This window comes from Sinohyriopsis cumingii, chromosome 2 (genome assembly GCF_028554795.1).
Source record: "Sinohyriopsis cumingii isolate HCF-2022 chromosome 2, ASM2855479v2, whole genome shotgun sequence".
NCBI lineage: Eukaryota > Metazoa > Mollusca > Bivalvia > Unionida > Unionidae > Sinohyriopsis > Sinohyriopsis cumingii.
The window spans coordinates 23,606,340-23,627,739 of NC_142962.1; the positions used below are offsets into that span (position 1 = coordinate 23,606,340).

Here is a 21,400-nt window from a genome sequence, read left to right on the forward strand (position 1 = left end):
CTGAATTCAGGCACAAGAATCAAGGTATGAATGCAAAGACTGAATTCAGGCACAAGAATCAAGGTATGAATGGAAGGACTGAATTCAGGCACAAGAATCAAGGTATGAATGCAAAGACTGAATTTGGGCACAAGAATCAAGGTATGAATGCAAAGACTGAATTCAGGCACAATAATCAAGGTATGAATGCAGAGACTGAATTCAGGGTATGAATGGAAAGACTGAATTGAGGCACAAGAATCAAGGTATGAATGGAAAGACTGAATTGAGGCACAAGAATCAAGGTATGAATGGAAAGACTGAATTGAGGCACAAGAATCAAGGTGTGAATGGAAAGACTGAATTGAGGCACAAGAATCAAGGTATGAATGCAAAGACTGAATTCAGGGAATGAATGGAAAGACTGAATTCAGGCACAAGAATCAATGTATGAATGGAAAGACTGAATTTAGGCACAAGAATCAAGGTATGAATGGAAAGACTGAATTGAGGCAACAAGAATCAAGGTATGAATGCAACAACTGAATTCAGGCACAAGAATCAAGGTATGAATGCAAAGACTGAATTCAGGGAATGAATGGAAAGACTGAATTCCGGCAACACGAATCAAGGTATGAATGCAAAGACTGAATTCAGGCACAATAACTGGGTATGAATGGAGAGACTGAATTCAGGCACAAGAATCAAGGTATGAATGCAAAGACTGAATTCAGGCACAAGAATCAAGGTATGAATGCAAAGACTGAATTCAGGCACAAGAATCAAGGTATGAATGCAAAGACTGAATTCAGGCACAAGAATCAAGGTATGAATGCAAAGACTGAATTCAGGCACAAGAATCAAGGTATGAATGCAAAGACTGAATTCAGGCACAATAATCGGGTATGAATGGAGAGACTGAATTCAGGCACAAGAATCAAGGTATGAATGCAAAGACTGAATTCAGGCACAAGAATCAAGGTATGAATGTAAAGACTGAATTCAGGTACAAGAATCAAGGTATGAATGCAAAGACTGAATTCAGGCACAATAATCGGGTATGAATGGAGAGACTGAATTCAGGCACAAGAATCAAGGTATGAATGCAAAGACTGAATTCAGGCACAAGAATCAAGGTATGAATGGAAAGACTGAATTCAGGCACAAGAATCAGAGTATGAATGGAAAGACTGAATTCAGGCACAAGAATCAAGGTATGAATGGAAAGACTGAATTCAGGCACAAGAATCAAGGTATGAATGGAGAGACTGAATTCAGGCACAAGAATTATGGTATGAATGCAAAGACTGAATTCAGGCACAAGAATCAAGGTATGAATGCAAAGACTGAATTCAGGCAGAAGAATCAAGGTATGAATGGAGAGAGTGAATTCAGGCACAAGATTCAAGGTATGAATGCAAAGACTGAATTCAGGCACAAGAATCAAGGTATGAATGGAAAGACTGAATTCAGGCACAAGAATCAAGGTATGAATGCAAAGACTAAATTCAGGCACAAGAATCAAGGTATGAATGCAAAGACTGAATTTGGGCACAATAACCGGGTATGAATGCAAAGACTGAATTCAGGCACAAGAATCAAGGTATGAATGGAAAGACTGAATTCAGGCACAAGAATCAAGGTACGAATGGAAAGACTGAATTGAGGCACAAGAATCAAGGTATGAATGGAAAGACTGAACTCGGGCGCAAGAATCAAGGTATCAACACTACTACACAATAGAAATTTTAATAAGGTAATATGTGTCACATACTGACTATTGGGGAAATATGCCAACAAATTCAATCTTGAGCCTCACTAATATTATTTTCACATTAGAACCTTTAACAATATAAACCATACACATGTTCCCTCTCCCCTAGCACATTCATGCATTCAAATTCCTGCATATTTAAATATCTGCAATGCCCCAAAAGAGCTGCAGTAAACTTGGTAAGACTGAAATTACAGTGATGGGGAAAAAACTGGCAGAATTCAGATTTCTATGTACCTGAATCATTACTTGTAGAATTCAAATTTCTACTTCCTAACTCTCTTAACTTGTAGAATTCAAATTTCTACTTCCTAACTCTTTACGTGTAGAATTCAGACTTCTACATTGTAACTAGCTCTTTACTTGTAAAATTAAACTGTTTACATTCCTAACTCATTACTTGTAGAATTCAAATTTCTACATTCCTACTGACTCTTTACTTGCAGAATCCATGTTTACATTCCTGACTCTTTCCTTGTAGAATTCAGATTTCTGCATTCCTTATTGACTATTTACTTGTAAAATTCAAATGTTTACATTCCTGACTTTACTTGTAGAAATTCAGATTTATGTGTTCCTTACTGACTCTTTCCTTGTCAAATTCAGATTTATGTGTTCCTTACTGACTCATTACTTGTAGAAATTCAGATTTATGTCTTCCTTACTGACTCTTTACTTGTAGAAATTCAGATTTATGTGTTCCTTACTGACTCTTTACTTGTAGAAATTCAGATTTATGTGTTCCTTACTGACTCTTTTACTTGCAGAAATTCAGATTTATGTGTTCCTTACTGACTCTTTACTTGTCAAATTCAAATTTCTACAGTTGTAACTGGCTCTTTGCCTGTAGAAATCAAATTTCAATATTCCTAAGTGGCTCTTGACATTATTCTAGTTCAACAAGATATTTTGAAATCAAGGTAATAACATATTTTGTGATGAACATTTTTCACTGAATCTCCATTTTAACTTTCCAGCCAAGATACAGTACACCTTTCCCCACAAATTTTAGCCATTTTTTGTAAATGTGCTTACTTAAATGCCCAGAGGATATAGCACTGTTCTACTTTTCATTCTACACTAAGGTGTTTAAAAATAACTTGAATAGTATAATACGAAAATGTTACTCAGAAAGTTTGATATATAAATATGTAATGCTCAGTAAATATGAGTTTGACATTCTACATACATTGCATTTGCCTATATATATATATATATATATATATATATATATATATATATATATATATATATATATATATATTACATTTGCCAAACTAGAAAGACTTTAAACTACTTTAAGATATTGCTTTGTGACGCTGCTATACATTATGTTTTGATGTGATATTTTAATGCATTATGTCAAGATATGACATTGTCATGATGCGAGTTATGCCTCATACATTGATGAGACATGCATTGTTATGCATTGTCATGTGACACTTTTATATATTGTTTTTATGTGAAACTGTAATGCATTATGTCATATGACATTGCCATGATGTGACACTGTTATGTATCATGCCTTGATTTTACACCATTATGCATTGTGCCATGAATTGACAGTCATGCATCATGTCATGATATGACAGTTATGTTTTGTCATGTGACACTATTATGCATTATGTGATAATGACAATTTTGCATCAGGTTGTGATGTAACACTATTATGCCTTATGTCATGATGTGACAATATTATGTATTATTCGATGCAACACTGTTATGCATTATACCATCATGTGACACTGCTATGCATTATGTCATGATTTGACACTGTTATGCATTATACCATTGTGTGATACTGCTATGTATCATTCAGGAATTGACACTGCTTTGCATCATGTCATGATCTGACACTTATGCATTTGTTATGATTTAGCACTGTTATGTATTGTCATGATTTGACAGTTATGCATTTTTTCATGATCTGACACTGTTATACATCATGTCATGGTCAGGCACTGTTATACATTACATCATGATTTAATACTTATGTAACATGTCATGATCTGACATGCTATGCATATTATCATGTGACACTGCTATGCATCATGTCATGATTTGACACTGTTATGCATCATTTCATGATATGACACCTATGCATTGTGTCATGATTGACACTTATGCATTATGTCATGACTTGACACTGTTGTACATCATGTCATAATTTGACACTGTTATGCATCATACAATCATGTGACTGTTATGCATCATGGCATGATGTGACATGGTATGCATTATATCATGATATTACACCTATGCATTGTGTCATGATGGACACTGTTATGTATTATGTCATGACTTGACACCGTTGTGCATTAGGTCATGATCTGACACTGTTATGCAATATGTCATGATGTGACCCTTTTGTGCCATATGTCATATGAAACTGCTATGCATTATGTCATGATGTTACATGATATAACAAATGAATTGGATACATGATTTTATGACAATGTATTTGAAGCAAAGAAAGATCAATTGGAATAAAATAAAGCTGATGACTGGTTTGACACTGATGTTATAAGTCAATGACATCAACTTGCTTATACACGTTTCACAAAGTACTTACTTGGCTCTAATTCTGGGTTCCACTATATTCCTTTTCTGCAGACTCTTGTACCTGTCTTCTAACAGATGGCCTTCAGGCTGAAATAACAAGGAATGCATCTTGATTTTTATTTTTAATCAGCATGTGTTATAAAAGAAAATTCCTACACAATTTAGTTGATCAACATCAATGGGCAAGCTAACCTGGATAATTAAAATGCAACAACTGTTACAGAACCTGACATTTTACCTGAATCCAGATGCTGATGTATCCCCATAACACATGCCTTGAACACAAAACTCATGCCTTGAACACAAAACTTTAATGTTCATCCCACTGGAAATGTGATACCTACTTTAATGTTTATACATCAAGAAAAGTTGTTGTTGTTATAGGGTTTAACGCCATTTTTCAGCGCAAGATAGACTATACACGGTAGCCAGTATTAATGGTGGAGGAAGAACCTTGGAAAACCCTGGAAAGAACGACTGACCCACAAGAAGCTACCGGCAAGCTTTCTCACATAACCACACTGACCGAGCCCGAGACTTGAACCCACACAGATGTGAGATGGTAGTATCCTTGACGGAGAGCGCTTCAGATCACTCGAGCCCCCCACTAGAAAAGTCATACTTACTTCAATGTTCATGCCACTGGAAAAGTGTAAAATATGTCTTACCATGCTTAAGCAAGTGAGACAATACACTTCATTGCAATCATCATTGCAATCAGCCACCTTAAAAACCCAACCAGAGGAAAGCTGTAGTTTAAACATTCTTGCAGCTTGAGTGGGGTTGTTTTTCATTGCCATATTCTAATGATACAGAGAAACTGAACATTCTCCATTGTATGCAGAATAAACTGATTCGGTGCAAAATCTGGACCAGAAATCTATTGACAGCCTATTAAGTGTGAAACTTAACAATCACAATGTCGTCATTGGTCACAAGTCAGTGATCATGTGCAGGAAACTAAAAATACTTGTGGATTTTTATTTTTTTTAAAATCTTTGCAGTGAAAGAGATCTACACCTCTTCTTTTTATTGAACTGTCACACACTGGCTTGTATTAATTAATCACAATGGCTCCTAAAAAAAAATTCTGTCTCAGTCACGGAAATGAGCAATCAGTGATGATCACTTTGACCCTGTGACCCCCAAGAAAGTTAATAACAATTCTGAGGAGAAAGAGAATAAATCTCTAAAAGTTGTAATAAATCTTAAGCATCAGTTTCCTCAACAAATAAGGCACAATCACAGCTATGAGCTAATGACTCAACAAATAAGGCACAATCACAGCTATGAGCTAATGACTCAACAAATAAGGTTAATGACTCAACAAATAAGACAGAATCACAGCCATGACCTAATGACTCAACAAATAAGGCACAATCACAGCTATGAGCTAATGACTCAACAAATAAGGCACAATCACAGCTATGAGCTAATGACTCAACAAATAAGGCACAATCACAGCTATGAGCTAATGACTCAACAAATAAGGCACAATCACAGCCATGAGCTAATGACTCAAATACAAACGACACCTGAGATTTCAGTTTTAACTCTTGAGATTTCAGTGTCAAGGGTCAAATGACTCTTTAGTTCTGAAATCTATTGAGAACCCTGCATATAATATGATTACATTAGATTCAGGTTAGCTAACAAAAGGATGAAGAAAATAATGATTTTCTAGATTTTATCTTTAAGCTAAAACCTATATATATAGTTCTTATATCAAATAATTTCTGATGTAAAATTTTATTCACTACAATCATATAATCATTGGTTGAGGTTTATTGATAGGCATAATAGGTTTAAAAAAATGTTGTATATTTTTCTTCAAAACTTTATTTGACCTGAAGCATTAAATAGATTCTTCTCTTTAATCTGATGTAAACAGCTCCATTAAAAATATTGCAGGAATATACTTTTCATGAAGATACATAAATTGCACAAAATATTTCCCAAAATAATTAAATGTATTCTCTCTCCTGCCAATGCTAAAATGTTGAAGGACAGTTATGTGCTGAAATACAGGTTTCCACATATTTTGAAATCATTTAGTTTGAAATAAGAACCATCTGTACTGAACACTGTTTTTGACCCCTATGATCCCCAAACAGAAACAATCTCTCTAAGGAGAGAACTTCTGGAATTCATGGACTTACCTTCAGTTCTCTCAAGGATCCAACTAGTTCATCACTTAGTTTTATTTCCAGATCTGGATTATCATATCTAGTGTGGGTCAAGGAAAACAGTCTGTGTCTGCAAAAGGAACCTACTAAGTGTTCCTAATAAACAGAATTTAAGCTTAGAAATTGAACCACTAAACAAACTATTAAATAAACATCGAGATTCATGTCTCTTCTTGTTATATTTTATGCTTCTTTGTGTCACATGTTCATATTAAACATTTTTTCAATATTTCATGCAATACAACATATGGATTTCCAGTTCACATCTAACAGGAACAATTACAGAACATTGCAATCACACAGTCAATTCTGAGTCATATTGACCATGATTCTTTGGTCCTGACATCCACAGGTTTCATGGTGTCATCAAAGGCAGCCTGCCTAAAGTCTGATGACAATACCAACAGTGGAACTTAAGTTCTTTTAAAAAGTATGTTTCACTCTGTCAGATCACAGTGACCCTGACCCTGAATGTTTAGATCCCAAATTGATAGGCTTCATTGCATTCTGAAAGACACCACAAATATGAAGTTTAGTGACAGTATATATATTAAAATATCAATTATCCAGACCCACTGGAAGACATGGATTTTGTCTGGATAATTGGTTGTCCAGATAACTCAATTATTACAGAAAAATGTCATGTATTCAAGGCACACCTCATTGGTCTACAGAATCGAAAAGTCCAGCCATGCGACCACTTTACAAATGATGTACAGTATAGTACCCTGGTCCTGGACTCCAACACGGAGGCAAGCATGCAATAGAGCATGGACCTTTTTTCCATAGCGTGCTCAAACTTTGGACTCACCATCTCTACCAGCAAGACCGAGGTTCTGCATCAGCCAGCTCTTGGAGAAGATTACCTGGAACCATCCATCACTGTCAATGGCCGTGGGCTCAAAAATGTAGACAGGTTCACATACTTCGGCAGCACCCTCTCACAAGCAGTCCACATAGACGATGAGGTCAACACTAGGATTGCCAAAGCCAGCATAGCATTTGGTAGACTCCACTCAAATGTCTGGGATAGGAAAGGCATCAAGCTTGCCACCAAACTCAAAGTCTACGCAGCGGTTGTTCTCTCCACCCTCCTCTATGTTTGCGAGACATGGACTGTGTATAGCCGCCATGTTAAAAAACTGAACCACTTTCATATGAGTTTCCTGAGGAAACTACTGAAAATCAGATGGCAGGACAAGGTACCAAACAGCATCCACACCATGCTGTGCAAGGCACAACTCTGATGGGCTGGCCATGTTGTCCGCATGCCGGTAGAACGCCTACCTAAGAAGGTCTTTTATGGAGAGCTACAACAAGGCAAAAGGTCTCACGGTGGTCAAAAAAAGAGATACAAGGACACCCTCAAGGCTTCGCTGAAGAACCTAGGCATTGATCCTGATAGCTGGGAGTGTTGCTGCTAACCGATTTGCTTGGCGCAGTCAAGTCAATGCTGGTGCAGAAGGCTTTGAGCAGAAAAGACTGGTGGACGCAGCTGAAAAACGTGATCTGCGCAAATCCAGGAACATCAGTTCTGCAACTCCCGGCCAGCAACCTGCACATCCATGTCCCCACTGCAACAGACTCTTCTGGGCCCGGATCAGACTGATCAGCCATCTCCAGACCCACCCCTAGTGAATCGATGACATTAAATGGTCCTCATTGACACCAATGGACGAACATCATCATCACAGTATAGTAGGGCTAAAGTTATCACACTCAATCATTTTACTTTACAGTGTCAAGATGATTTGAAACTATGATCATTACTGTCTAACCCACTGTGTTTTCATCATTTGACACAGGATCTCTAATTGTCCATATAACCTCATGGATTCGTGGTGAAGGTACCTCAGTGATATAATATTTAAAACACTAAGTCATTTGGCGCATCATTGTTTATATCTAGTTATACATATACTAAAGTTCTGTCCACTTCTCCAAGTTCTACATTACAGTTTAGTTACATAGTTTCATAGTATGGTTGTCTTCTCTAATAATATACATCTATCTCATATCAACCTCTCCATTATATATCTATTATGTCTTCCATTTCTTCTATTCCTATCTCATACCTCTCTGTATTTTCCTGTCTCTGGAGAGAGAGAGAGTCTTTTTCACCTGTCTCTGATGTTGAAATGTTTTCTCAATTCTCCCTTCCCACTTGTTGCTAAATAGAAACCTGACACTAGTAACTGTTATTCTGTTATTTCCAGCCTATTCAATGTAATACACTTAACTTTTGTTTCCAACACTACCACCCCTATGGTCAGAGATTACCAATTCTGCATAATGAACTCCATTTACCACATAAGAACTAAATATCTAAGTAAAAACTAATGTGTACTCAAATAAATTAATATTTTAGCATGATAATACAAAATGGATTTATTTCCTTTTTATCCAAAATTAATGAAAACACAGATGGCAAAATTAATGGATAACATATTGCATGGATCGTAAAACCTCTCCTTTTGCCCCCACTTACCTCAAAATTCATACTGCTACACAAATGAGACTACTGTTTCTGCAATCTTGAATTTGTTGTATTAACTTTTACGTAATTTAATTTCACACCTGCAACCAACCGAGAATTTAGAACTGAGTCCTGATTGCTCAAAGCACAACCCAATTATGTGCAAACAGTATGCATAATTAAGTGTGTCATATGAAGTTACTCAATCTTGTCTGGTGATATTTTTCATCAAGACAAGGCAAGCCTAATCCAAACAAATGTGTAGGATTCATAGTGAATTTTGAATGTTAAATTCAAAGACTTTTTCCAAACTTTAAAAGACCACAAACATAGATTTCTAAGACCTATTTTCACTAACATTTTGCATATAAGTTATGTTATATGAGAAAACAATGAAAGCAAAACACTACAATATTGTTTAATGATGAAATGAAATTGAATGGGTCATCAAAAGAAAGAAACCAGGAAAACTTGACTACATCCGAATCTAAGAACCTTGGACAATTTTATTTATGAGTATAGAAAGAAATTAAAATGTTTGGGTTTATTTAAATTTTCTAAGACTTTTAAAGACCTCAGGATAATCTGTTCGATTTTCCCAAACTTTCAAGGCCTTGAAAATGCTACTTCATTTTTCCCAAACTGTCAAAGATCTTCAAAGACTGTATGAACCATGGTACCCTTAACCATGCTTTTAAAAGGCCCATAAGCTGACCACCTCCAGCCAAATGTAATAATATTCGTAGGTCTTGTCCTCCAAATTGAGACCACCAGAAATTAAGAACCCAAAAGTGGTCTTATTTCAGAAATCTTCCTGTGCTTTTATCACAATTAAGAAAGGAATGACACTCTACTGGCCAGAAAGAAATACCAGAAATCCATAAGTCTATTTAAATTTTATATACTTAATAAGTTATTTTGTATACAGTATTAATATATCTTTTAAAAATTACAGAGAGAGAGAGGGGGGAGAGAGATTGGAACCATTTAAATACAGACCACCTAGATATCATTATAAGTCATCTGGTGAGAACTCCATGTCTATTTGACTTCCAGTATGTGAGTAGCGATACAAATTTTCAAGATGGCTGCCAGGGTGCCATATTGGTCACTAGATAGGCATCATTTTCATTTACTAGACATTATAAGAAGTCCTCCAGTGAAAACCCCATTTTGAATGACTCAGCATTCATCATTAGTAGTTATAACAAGATTTTCAAGAGGGCCATATTGGTTGTCAGCTTGGCACCATTTGCATTTAGGACCAACAAAAAGTAAAAGGTCTTTTAGTAAAAAACCCTGCTGATATGACCATTTATTCGGAAAGAGTAATGACTGTCAACATGGCCACTATGGCAGTCATACTGGATGTCCATTTTCATTTTGATCTAACCAGGCATCATAAGAAGCCTTGCAAGGAAAATCATGATGTGATTTTCTGTTCCCGGAGCATTAGTGGCAAGATTTTCAAGATGGACACTGTGGCAGCCATTCTGCATGTCCAAGTGGCAGCATTTTCATTTAGGACCAACTAGACTATGGGATGAATGTGTGTGGAAAGTTTCATGACAATCCTTAAAGGATAGCAATAACAAAGTTGTGCTAATGAATAGAAGGACAACTGACAACATACCTTCCTCTTCTGGTCCATGACCAATCAATCTCAAATTTGCAATCTAATTGATAAATGATTGAAAACCCATTTCACCATGACGCAAGACTGGTTTTCTGCCTGTTTCTGTATGAAAGATAATAAATGACAACTCTGTTAAAAGGATACTTTAGTCTTCCAAGCTTTTTTGTCTTTAGAGCCTTTTCCTCTCTGACTTTTCTTCTTCTCTCAGCTTTCAACAGAAGCTGTTTCTCCTCTCTAAGAATTTCTGCTTTAATTGACCTTATTCTGAAAGCAATCAGACACATTTTAAAGGGGTTTATTTTAGGCATAAAGCTGATTTCTGTGCAAATAATGGTAAACTGAGAAAACACTTGATTTAGTGGTTCTCACCAAAAAATTAATTAAGACAATCTTGGCAATATTTACATCCTAGTCAAAAGCCAGGAAGAATGTTGCCTTCTTGAGTTGGTATTAGTAGTGAAAAAGCATAATATTTATCCCACAGTATGAAAAGGTTATAATATGTATGGAAGGCAACAAAATGTATGTATAAATTAAGGTTTCATGGCAGTTCAGTACAATGATAGCTCTATGGTGCTGATTAATGGCAAAGCTGAACATATGTAAATATAAAGAATTCTACAAAAAAAATCAGGAAGATAAACCCTTTCAAATAAACGCAAACATGATACATTACAACGATAAAATACAAAAGATACAATGCAAGTTGATGAACTGCAAGAACATTAGGAAGATCAACCTTTCCAATCAAACACGAGATACTAACAGATAGTGGGTACAATGTCAAAATGATCTAAAATTTAAATAAAATAAAAGATAAAGGTAAAAATTATAAATCTTTAAATTACAAGGTCAAAAATAAAAGTACATTACCTAAAAAGAGATTTTCTCTCCGGTGGAACATTATCATAAAGTTCACCTAAACAAGCTTTTTATTTCACAGAGTGGACACCGATACACTCAACAAAAATGCACACCACTGGCAGGGTGAGCACTCTGCTTGGGTTTCACCCTACCAGCTAATTAATGAAACCAATTGCTGAAGTTCAAAAAGTAATATGTAGTAATGCAAATGTTTTATATTTGGATGATCATTCTTGTCACCTAATGCAATATTCTTTTTACCACCATTCCAACCTAACCAGGTGAGAGTCATGCATGTAACCATGCAAGTATACAAAAGCTGGCCTTGTTTTCTAAATATTTGTAGTATAGTCTCCATATTTATTTTCAAGCAATTTTCAGTTAGGACTGTTCCTGTAAAACATACTTGTGACCCACTTTCAGCATCGATGTAAAATTTACAATTTTTTGTAATTTTCTGATGAACTCTTTCAGTTCCAGGCATATATTTTTTTTAAAACTGCCTTCTCTGGGTACAATGTATGTTTAAATGGAATAGCCCTTAACAACACCAAGGTTTTGGAAGAATAAAACATGGTGAACCAGACAATCTAATCAAGTTTCTGTGGTAAGAATCTGTTTTGAAGCAGTTAGGCACTAACAAGAACATATCTGAATTACGAATTTAAAAATGTTTTTGGAGGGAATGACAAAATTAAGATGTGAATGAATGACTACTAGCATAATAAAAAACAGAAATTAAACCTGAAAAGTGTGCTTGTCTTAATTCTTCCCTCTTTCTCTTTCTTTAACATCTTTTCCTGTAATGAAAAATATTTTTTGGAAAACAAAATGATTAAAAAGTCAAGAAGTTAGAAGCAAATAAATCTGCTCTATAAATACTCCATTCAAAACAAAACTGAAAGGAAAAAAGGCAGTGTATTTGAATGTGCTGTCATTGCACATGACAGTATATTTCACTGTGCTGACAGCATACATGACAGTATATTTCAATGTGCTGACAGCATACATGACATATTTCAATGTGCTGACAGCATACAATGACATTATATTTAAATTTGCTGACAGCATACATGACAGTATATTTCAATGTACTGACAGCATACATAACAGTATATTTGAATGTGTTAACAGCATACATGACAGTATATTTCAATGTGCTGACTGCATTAAAGTCCAAGTATTTTTTTTGTACTGAAAGCAGAAAAGGCAAGTATTTTTATATGCTATAAGCCAAAATAACCTCAATGTATTTTAATGTCTTGAAATCTTATCCAACAATATATATACTTGTCCTAAAAGCATAAGAGCAATACATTTTTATGTCCTGACAGAATAAAGGACAATGTACTTTACTATACTGAAAGCAAAAAGGGCAATGTATTTTGTTGTACTGAAAGTATAAATTGCAACACACCTTTCTATGGGCAATGTATTTTATTGTGCTGAAAACATAAGGACATGTATTTTGTTGTTCTGAAAGTATATTGTATTTTATTATTCAGAAAGCATTAGGGCAATACATTTTATTCAATTCCATTAGCTTTAAAGTTGGTGGGCGATTTGCCAAAGTAGGCAGGGGGTTAGGGGGACCTAGCCAAACAGGGATAGTTTTTTTTAAATATTTTAAAATAGCTGTGTGTAAAGTGAAAGTAGCCAGGTAAATTACCCAACTCCCTGCTGATAAAGCCCTGTATTCCACTGAAAGCATACAAGAACACTGTATTTTATTGACTGGACAGCACTATGGGCAATGCATTCTACTGTGCTAAAAACACAATGGGCAATCTTTTTTTATTGACTTGAATGCATTAAGGCCATGTATTTTATTGTACTGAAAGCATAAAGGAAATGTATTTTATATTACTGAAAGCATTCAGGACAATGTAATTTAATGTATTGGAAGCATTAAGGCAATGTATTTTACTGTAATGAAAGAATTAAGACAATGTATTTTACTGTATTGAAAGCCTTAAGGCAATGTATTTTCTGTACTGAAAGCATTAAGGCAATGCATTTCATTGTAGTGAAAGCATTAGGCAATGTATTTTACTGTATTAAAAGCATTCAGGGCAATATATTTTATCATACTGAAAGCATTAAGGCAATGTATTTGATAGTACTGAAAGCATTCCAGGGCAATGTATTTTACTGTATTGAAAGTATTAAGGCAATGTATTTTATTGTACTGAAAGCATTATGGTAATAAATTTTACTATATTGAAAACATTCAAGGCAATGTATTTTACTGGATTGATAGCATTAAGGCAATGTATTTCATTGTACTGAAACCATTAAGGTAATAAATTTTACTGTATTGAAAGCATTCAGGGCAATTTATTTCATTGTACTGAAAGCATTAAAGCAATGTATTTGATTGTATTGAAAGCATTAAGGCAATGTTTTTTACTGTATTAAAAGCAGCCAGGGCAATGTATTTTATTTTACTGGAAGCATTCAGGGCAATGTATTTCATTGTATTGAAAGCATTATGGCAATATATTTGATTGTATTGAAAGCATTAAGGCAATGTATTTGATTGTATTGAAATCATTAAGGCAATGTATTTTACTGTACTAAAAGCATTCAGGGCAATGTATTTCATTGTAGTGAAAGCATTAAGGCAATGTATTTTACTGTATTAAAAGCATTCAGGGCATTGTATTTTATTGTATTGGAAGCATTAAGGCAATGTATTTTACTGTATTAAAAGCAGCCAGGGCAATGTATTTTATTTTACTGGAAGCATTCAGGGCAATGTATTTCATTGTACTGAAAGCATTATGGCAATATATTTGATTGTATTGAAAGCATTAAGGCAATGTATTTGATTGTATTGAAATCATTAAGGCAATGTATTTTACTGTACTAAAAGCATTCAGGGCAATGTATTTCATTGTAGTGAAAGCATTAAGGCAATGTATTTTACTGTATTAAAAGCATTCAGGGCATTGTATTTTATTGTATTGGAAGCATTAAGGCAATGTATTTTACTGTATTAAAAGCATTCAGGGCATTGTATTTTATTGTACTGAAAGCATTAAGGCAATGTATTTTATTGTACTGAAAGCATTGTGGGCAATGTATTTTACTGTATTGAAAACATTAAAGGCAATGTATTTTATTGTACTGAAAGCATTAAGGCAATGTATTTCATTGTACTGAAAGCATTAGGCAATATATTTTATTGTACTGAAAGCATTCAGGGCAATGTATTTTACTGTACTGAAAGCATTAAAGGAATGTATTTTATTGTACAGAAAGGTTTAAAGTCAATGCATTTTATTGTACTGAATGCATAAAGGGCAATGTATTTGAATGAGCTAAGCACATTAAGGACTATGCATTTTATTGTATGCAATGCATTAAGGGCAATATATTTTATGGTACTGAGATCATTAGGGCAATATATTTTATGGTACTGCAATCATAAGGGCAATTTTATGGTAATGAGATCATTAGGGCAATATATTTTATGGTACTGAGATCATTAGGGCAATGTATTTTATGGTAATGAGATCATTAGGGCAATGTATTTTATGGTACTGCAATCATTAGGGCAATGTATTTTATTGTACTGAAAGCATATAGGGCATTGTAATTTAATGTGCTAAGAGCATTAACGGGAAAGTATTTTATTATACTATAAGTACTTAAGGACAATGTGTTTTATGGTACTTAGATCATTAGGGCAATGCATATTTTATGGTACTGAGATCATTAGGACAATGTATTTTATGGTACTGTGATCATAAAGACAATGTATTTTATTGTACTGAAAGCATATAGGGCAATGTAATTTAATGTGCTAAGAACATTAACGGGAATGTATTTTATTGTACTGTAAGTATTTAAGGGCAATATATTTTATGGTACTGAGATCATAAGGGCAATATATTTTATGGTACCACGATCATAAGGGCAATAAAGTTTATGGTACCGCAATCATAAGAGCAATGTATTTTATGGTACTGAGATCATTAGGGCAATGTATTTTATGGTACTGAGATCATAAGGGCAATATATTTTACGGTACTGAGATCATTAGGGTAATGTATTTTATGGTACTGAGATCATTAGGGAAATATATTTTATGGACTGAGCTCATTAGGGCAATGTATTTTATGTTACTGAGATCATTAGGGCAATATATTTTATGGTACTGAGAATATATTATAATGTGCTGAATCTAAATGTGCCAATGACTTCTAATCCTATAACCTGATAATCCAAGGAATGAGGTCTTCTCAAATCCTAAATTTACTCAAAATAAAGTTATTCTGAATTCTTTACATTGGTCCAGAGTGTGATTTACATACATTTTATGACCCATCCTGCATGCCAAAGAATACCATATTACTGAATTTCAATTCACAGTATTCACGAAAAAAACTTTTTTTCACACATTAGGTGGCCTAATAGTCTAAGGTACTTGCCTTTACAGATGACCAACATCTCACCTCTGCTCTCATGGGTCTGAGTCACAGGCTCTGCCAAAGTGAGCATGTGAGAAAGCTTGCCAGTAACTTCTTGTGGGTCATTGGTTCTTTCCCAGAATTTTCTGGGTTCTTCCTCCACGAGATATACTGGTCACCATGCATACCCTGTCATTTGCTTAAAAATGGTATTAAACCCAGAACAACTGCCTTTTTTAACAAAACATGAATAAAATTTGTAAATATACTGGAAATCATAATTTTCATATCATTAAATTGTCATGCATTTCTCAGATTCAGCATATCTGAATAATTAAAATATTGTAAAGATTTGTTATCTGGCATTATGAAAACCACGTACAGCTAAGGAATCAAAATACTGTACAGATTTGTTATCTGGCATTATGAAAACCACGTACAGCTAAGGAATCAAAATATTGTACAGATTTGTTATCTGGCATTATGAAAACCATGTACAGCTAAATCAAAATATTGTACAGATTTGTTATCTGGCATTATGAAAACCACATACTGCCAAGGAATCAAAATATTGTACAGATTTGTTATCTGGCATTATGAAAACCATGTACAGCTAATGCAAATAGTCTCAGCAATATTTTCATGAATTTCGATGATTATAAATTTTTATGAAATTTACAGTACTTATGTTTGGAATTCAAGGAAGCTGTCGAGAGTTTTAGTGTTGTAACAATACTGACAATGTAATTGCAAAGAAGGTACAACAGATAGTGATCTTGTGTTGAAATATAAGGATACTGACAAGGGTTTTGGTGCCACAATAACACTGACAATTTGACGGTAAAGAGGGTACAACAGAGAGTTATCTTGTTATGGAATTTGAGTACAAAAGAATGTTTTACAAATTTCATACAGGCTGGATGAAAAATTTAAAATCATAAGAAGTTGAATTTGTACATGTTATAGCAAATCCCATCGCTTTGCCGTACTTGGTTCTTTGCTGGCCACCTAATTATACAACAATTCACACCTAGTGGGTGATCAAATTAATTAGTGCTCCTCAGAATCTCTGTTATACAATAGTTTACTGACAGATGCCACCCTCTTTGGAGGTGGGGGTGAATTTTAGACATTTGGTTGCAGATTTTACTACAACTAATTGGACATTCCACCAAACAAAAAAGGGTTTTTGGGAGGTAGATTTTGTAACAATTATGTCCTTATTTTTCTCTTCGTGATACTTTGTATCTTTGTATTGCTGAGACACATGGATAAGATACCTTATAGAGAAAGGTTTGTGTAATTACATAAACCAGTGCATGTAAAAAGTCAGAGTTAAACACATACACTGTAAAAATGTCAGAAATCTGGGAATCTAATATATGATGACTTTGTGCAAACCTGTTCTTTTTTCTCCTTTTCTTTTCTTCTCTGCTTTTCATCTTTTTTGTCTTCCCTTCTGACACGAGGGTTGTTTGATAACCTAAGGTCATCATCTTCTCCCTGATTCTGATCTTCCAGTTCTACATTTGTTTCCTCTTCCTCCTCCTCAAGTAGGCCAGCTGACATCTCTGCTAGGAGGGACTCCTAACAATAATCGGATGATGGATAATAAGTTAACACTGGTTCAGTTTGTCTTTACATGAATCTGTGTGTATGCCTATGATGTGCATGTATCCCTGATGTGTCAACATATGTGTGTAGGCATTCCTGATGTTTCAACATAATGGAGATGTGCGCATAAAATAATGTCTGCATGCAAGCATGTGTCAACATAATATAAATTTGTGCATGCATCCCAATCTAAGAACATAATAGAGATGTGTGCATACATTGCTAAATGGTCAACATAATAGAGAAGCATACACCTCTAATGTGTCAACATAAAAGAGATGTTTGCACACATCCTAATGTGTCAATATATCAGAGATGTGTGCATATAAGCATAATGTGTCAACATAATAGAGATGTGAGCATACATCCCTAATGAGTCAACGTAACAGAGATGTATGTATGCATCCCTGATCTGTCAACATAAGAGATGTGTGCATGCATTCTTGATCTGTCAACTAATGTGTCAACATAAAAGAGATGTATGTATGCATCCTGATCTAACAAAATAAAAGAGAGGTGTGACAGAAAGAAATACATTGAATGAATCTTGCCTCTGCCACTGATGGTCTCTGCTCAGCCTTTTAAGTTAGCCATTTGCATCTTTTCCAAAATTCATGACAATAATTCATTAACTCTATGCTATTTTAGTTAATTTCTTAAACTTTTCATGTTTTCGTAATAAGCTGACTGTAAGGTTTTACAGTAAACAGATAATATTCAAGTCAGTTGTATCTATAAAAAAAATAACCAAGTTTAAAAACAATTATGCCTATATGAATAAAGATGCCCATTTCCCCACTCCTCCAGAATGTGTGTTTGTGTATGGTTTAACAACACATCAGCTCAATCCTAACTATTTAGGGCCAAGTAAGTTTTGGAATTTCATGGGCATATTTGGACCAATCATAATCAAATAAACTGATATGTTAATATATCAAAAATATTAAACTACACACACTATAGGCAAAATATACTGTTTATGTCATAAAACATGTATGTCAGTAGTTCTTTTTGGACCTGGGAAGAGCTTAAGACTCTCCTGTGCCCCAATTAAGAAGATTCTCTGAGGGCCTGTAATGAGAATTCTCTAAGGCCTGTAGAGAGGATTCTCTGTGGGACACTTGGCAATAACATATTAAGAAGAATACTGCAGGGTAATGATGGGAAGAATATCTAACCTTTGTTGGCGCCTGATCAGCTTTTGGAAACTGGGCATCCAGTGCATTATAAAGTCTTTTCTCCTGCTTCTGTTTCTTTTTCTCAACACCATGTGCCTTCATCAGTAAGTCCTGTAACCCAAACATAATTAAATCAGTATGCAAGTGTATATATAGTGGTAATGAGAACTAGGTATCAATGGTTCTTCTTGGTGTGTTTGGCTGTATATAAAGCACAGTCAATTGGCCAATTACATACAGAGTCAACTAAGATATGCCACTGCATAATGTGTCAGTACATCTGGTTCAGTGCTGTTTGTACAGCATCAGACTCACAACCAAGGGTCATTGATTCAATACAATGGAAAAGGCACTAAATTCCAATCACCTTGGCATGACAAATATTCAATAATGTGTTAAAAGTACCATTAAAAACAACCTATGGAATTTGCTTGAAGTCAAAACTAGAATAAATTTTGCTGACTTTAATCTGCTGACACATTACCCAACTCCAAATCAGGCCCAAAAATCACAAAACTGTCTAAGCACAGAAACTGGCAAGCTTTCTCACATACCCACATTGGACAAACCTGAGACTCGAACCCACACAGACAGAAGTGAGATGGCAATGATCCATAACAGTGAGTGCTTTAAACCACTCGGGGCCCCTCTACTTCATGTTATAAGTGAATATGTATGTTTGTCCTAAATATCTGCCTGGTACGTGTGTCATAAATACCAGCCAGGTATGTGTATCCTAAATATCAGCTAGATATGTGTTTCCTACATGTTAGTCAGGTATGTGTGTCCTAAATATCAGACCGGTATGTGTGTCCTAAATATCAGAAAGGTATGCATGTCCTACAAGTGAGTCAGGTATGTGTGTCCTAAATATCAGCCAGGTATGTGAGTCCTACATTTGAGTTGGGTATGTGTGTCCTAAATATCAGCTAGATATGTTTCCTACATGTTAGTCAGGTATGTGTGTCCTAAATATCAGACCGGTATGTGTGTCCTAAATATCAGCCAGGTATGTATGTCCTACAAGTGAGTCAGGTATGTGTGTCCTAAATATCAGCTAGGTATGTGTTTCCTACATGTTAGTCATGTATGTGTGTCCTAAATATCAGCCAGGTATGTGAGTTGTACATGTGGGTTGGGTATGTGTGTCCTAAATATTAACCAGGTATGTGTGTCCTTTGAGTCAGATTCAATGTGTCCTATATGCGAGTCAGGTTTGTGTCTTGTATCTGATCTGGTATGTGTCTCCTATATGTGTCAGGTGTGTCCGATATGTGAATCATGTGTGTCCTACATATGAGTCAGATATATGTCCTATCTGTGAGTCAGATATGTGAGTCAGGTATGTGTGAGCAACACAATTACAACCTCAATTGTAATTTAATCTATAAGAGGGATGCCCCTCACCAATGATATGCTTGTTGTTCTGAAACTTGTATATATCTCAAGTGGGTGATTTTGGTGTGCCTGCCAAGTTGGCTTTTTTCGAAATGTGGCCACCAGGTTTACTTGTTTTGGTATGTGACTGCCAAGTTTGCTTCTTTTAGAATGTGACTGTTTTGGCATGTGGCTCATAAGCATTCATGTAAGCAAAATCCACACAAGTCTGTTTTTGTTGCTGTTGTAGGGATTAATGCTATTTTCCAACACAAGACAGGCTATACATGGCAGCCAGTATAAATGATGGAGGAAGAACCTGAGAAAACCCCAGACAGGACCACCGACCCACAAGAAACTACTGGCAAGCTTTCTCAAATACCCACACTGGACAAACCCAGACTCGAACCCATGCAGACTGGTGAGATGGCAGTGATCCATAGCAGTTAGCAGTTCAGACCACTTGGCCACTTGAGCCCCTCACAATGGTCTGTAATGTCTGTTTATTACGTACTCTGAATTTTAAATAACACCCGATATCTTAGCACTTGTATCAAGCAAAGTATGTTCAAAATACTTAAATGAATATATTTTATTTTTCTTGTAAAACTTCATTGATAATTTTAGTAATGGTGCAGATAAATATATCAGATGATGTATGACAATATAAAATGATGAAGGACATGATGCACATCCTTATCTAAAACATAGAACTATTTTATTACACCATATACAGAAAAATATTGTTCAATTACCTCCTATGTTAAGACCATTGGAGAAAAGTAGAGTATAATATGTAACAGATGCTTTCAGTATAATAAGTAAGTATATATGCTTTAAAATGTGTGCTTGAAATTTACCTGATGATCCTCATATGCAGGGTTATAAGAAGCCCCTGGGTGAGGAACTTCAACTGCATTAAATACTGATGGCTTGTCTCTCAGGTGACTGGGAACCTTTAATACAGGTAAAGAAGGTAATATATGAAGTTCTTTAATTTAACTAACTTATCTCTAGAAATTGCAGCACTCCAAATAACCATTAGCATAACAATGTACGCATACACTCAAGAAAGTGCAGTGCTCAGCTTAATATTAGTAAAACAATGTTAACATGAAACTCAGTAAAGTGCAGTACTCCACTTAACCATTAGCATAACAATGTTACGTGAAACTCAATAAAGTGCAGTACTCCACTTAACCATTAGCATAACAATGTTACATGAAACTCAATAAAGTGCAGTACTCCACTTAACCATTAGCATAACAATGTTACATGAAACTCAATAAAGTGCAGTACTCCACTTAACCATTAGCATAACAATGTTAACATGCAAAAG

At 35.0% G+C, this 21,400-nt stretch overlaps 1 protein-coding gene across 1 annotated transcript in view; it reads right to left on the minus strand.

Annotated features, from left to right (window-relative positions):
• The window catches only part of LOC149804471 (ribosome biogenesis protein NOP53-like), a 53,575-nt gene that overhangs the window by 11,782 nt on the left and 20,393 nt on the right, over window positions 1–21,400 (minus strand). Inside the window, exons 6-12 of the mRNA XM_089940682.1 lie at window positions 20,922–21,017; window positions 18,685–18,795; window positions 17,294–17,479; window positions 12,222–12,277; window positions 10,758–10,877; window positions 6,475–6,541; window positions 4,326–4,402 (exon numbers count right to left, since the gene is read on the minus strand). Of these exons, the coding sequence (XP_089796808.1) occupies window positions 4,326–4,402; window positions 6,475–6,541; window positions 10,758–10,877; window positions 12,222–12,277; window positions 17,294–17,479; window positions 18,685–18,795; window positions 20,922–21,017 (713 nt within the window). The remainder of the gene's footprint in view (window positions 1–4,325; window positions 4,403–6,474; window positions 6,542–10,757; window positions 10,878–12,221; window positions 12,278–17,293; window positions 17,480–18,684; window positions 18,796–20,921; window positions 21,018–21,400) is intronic.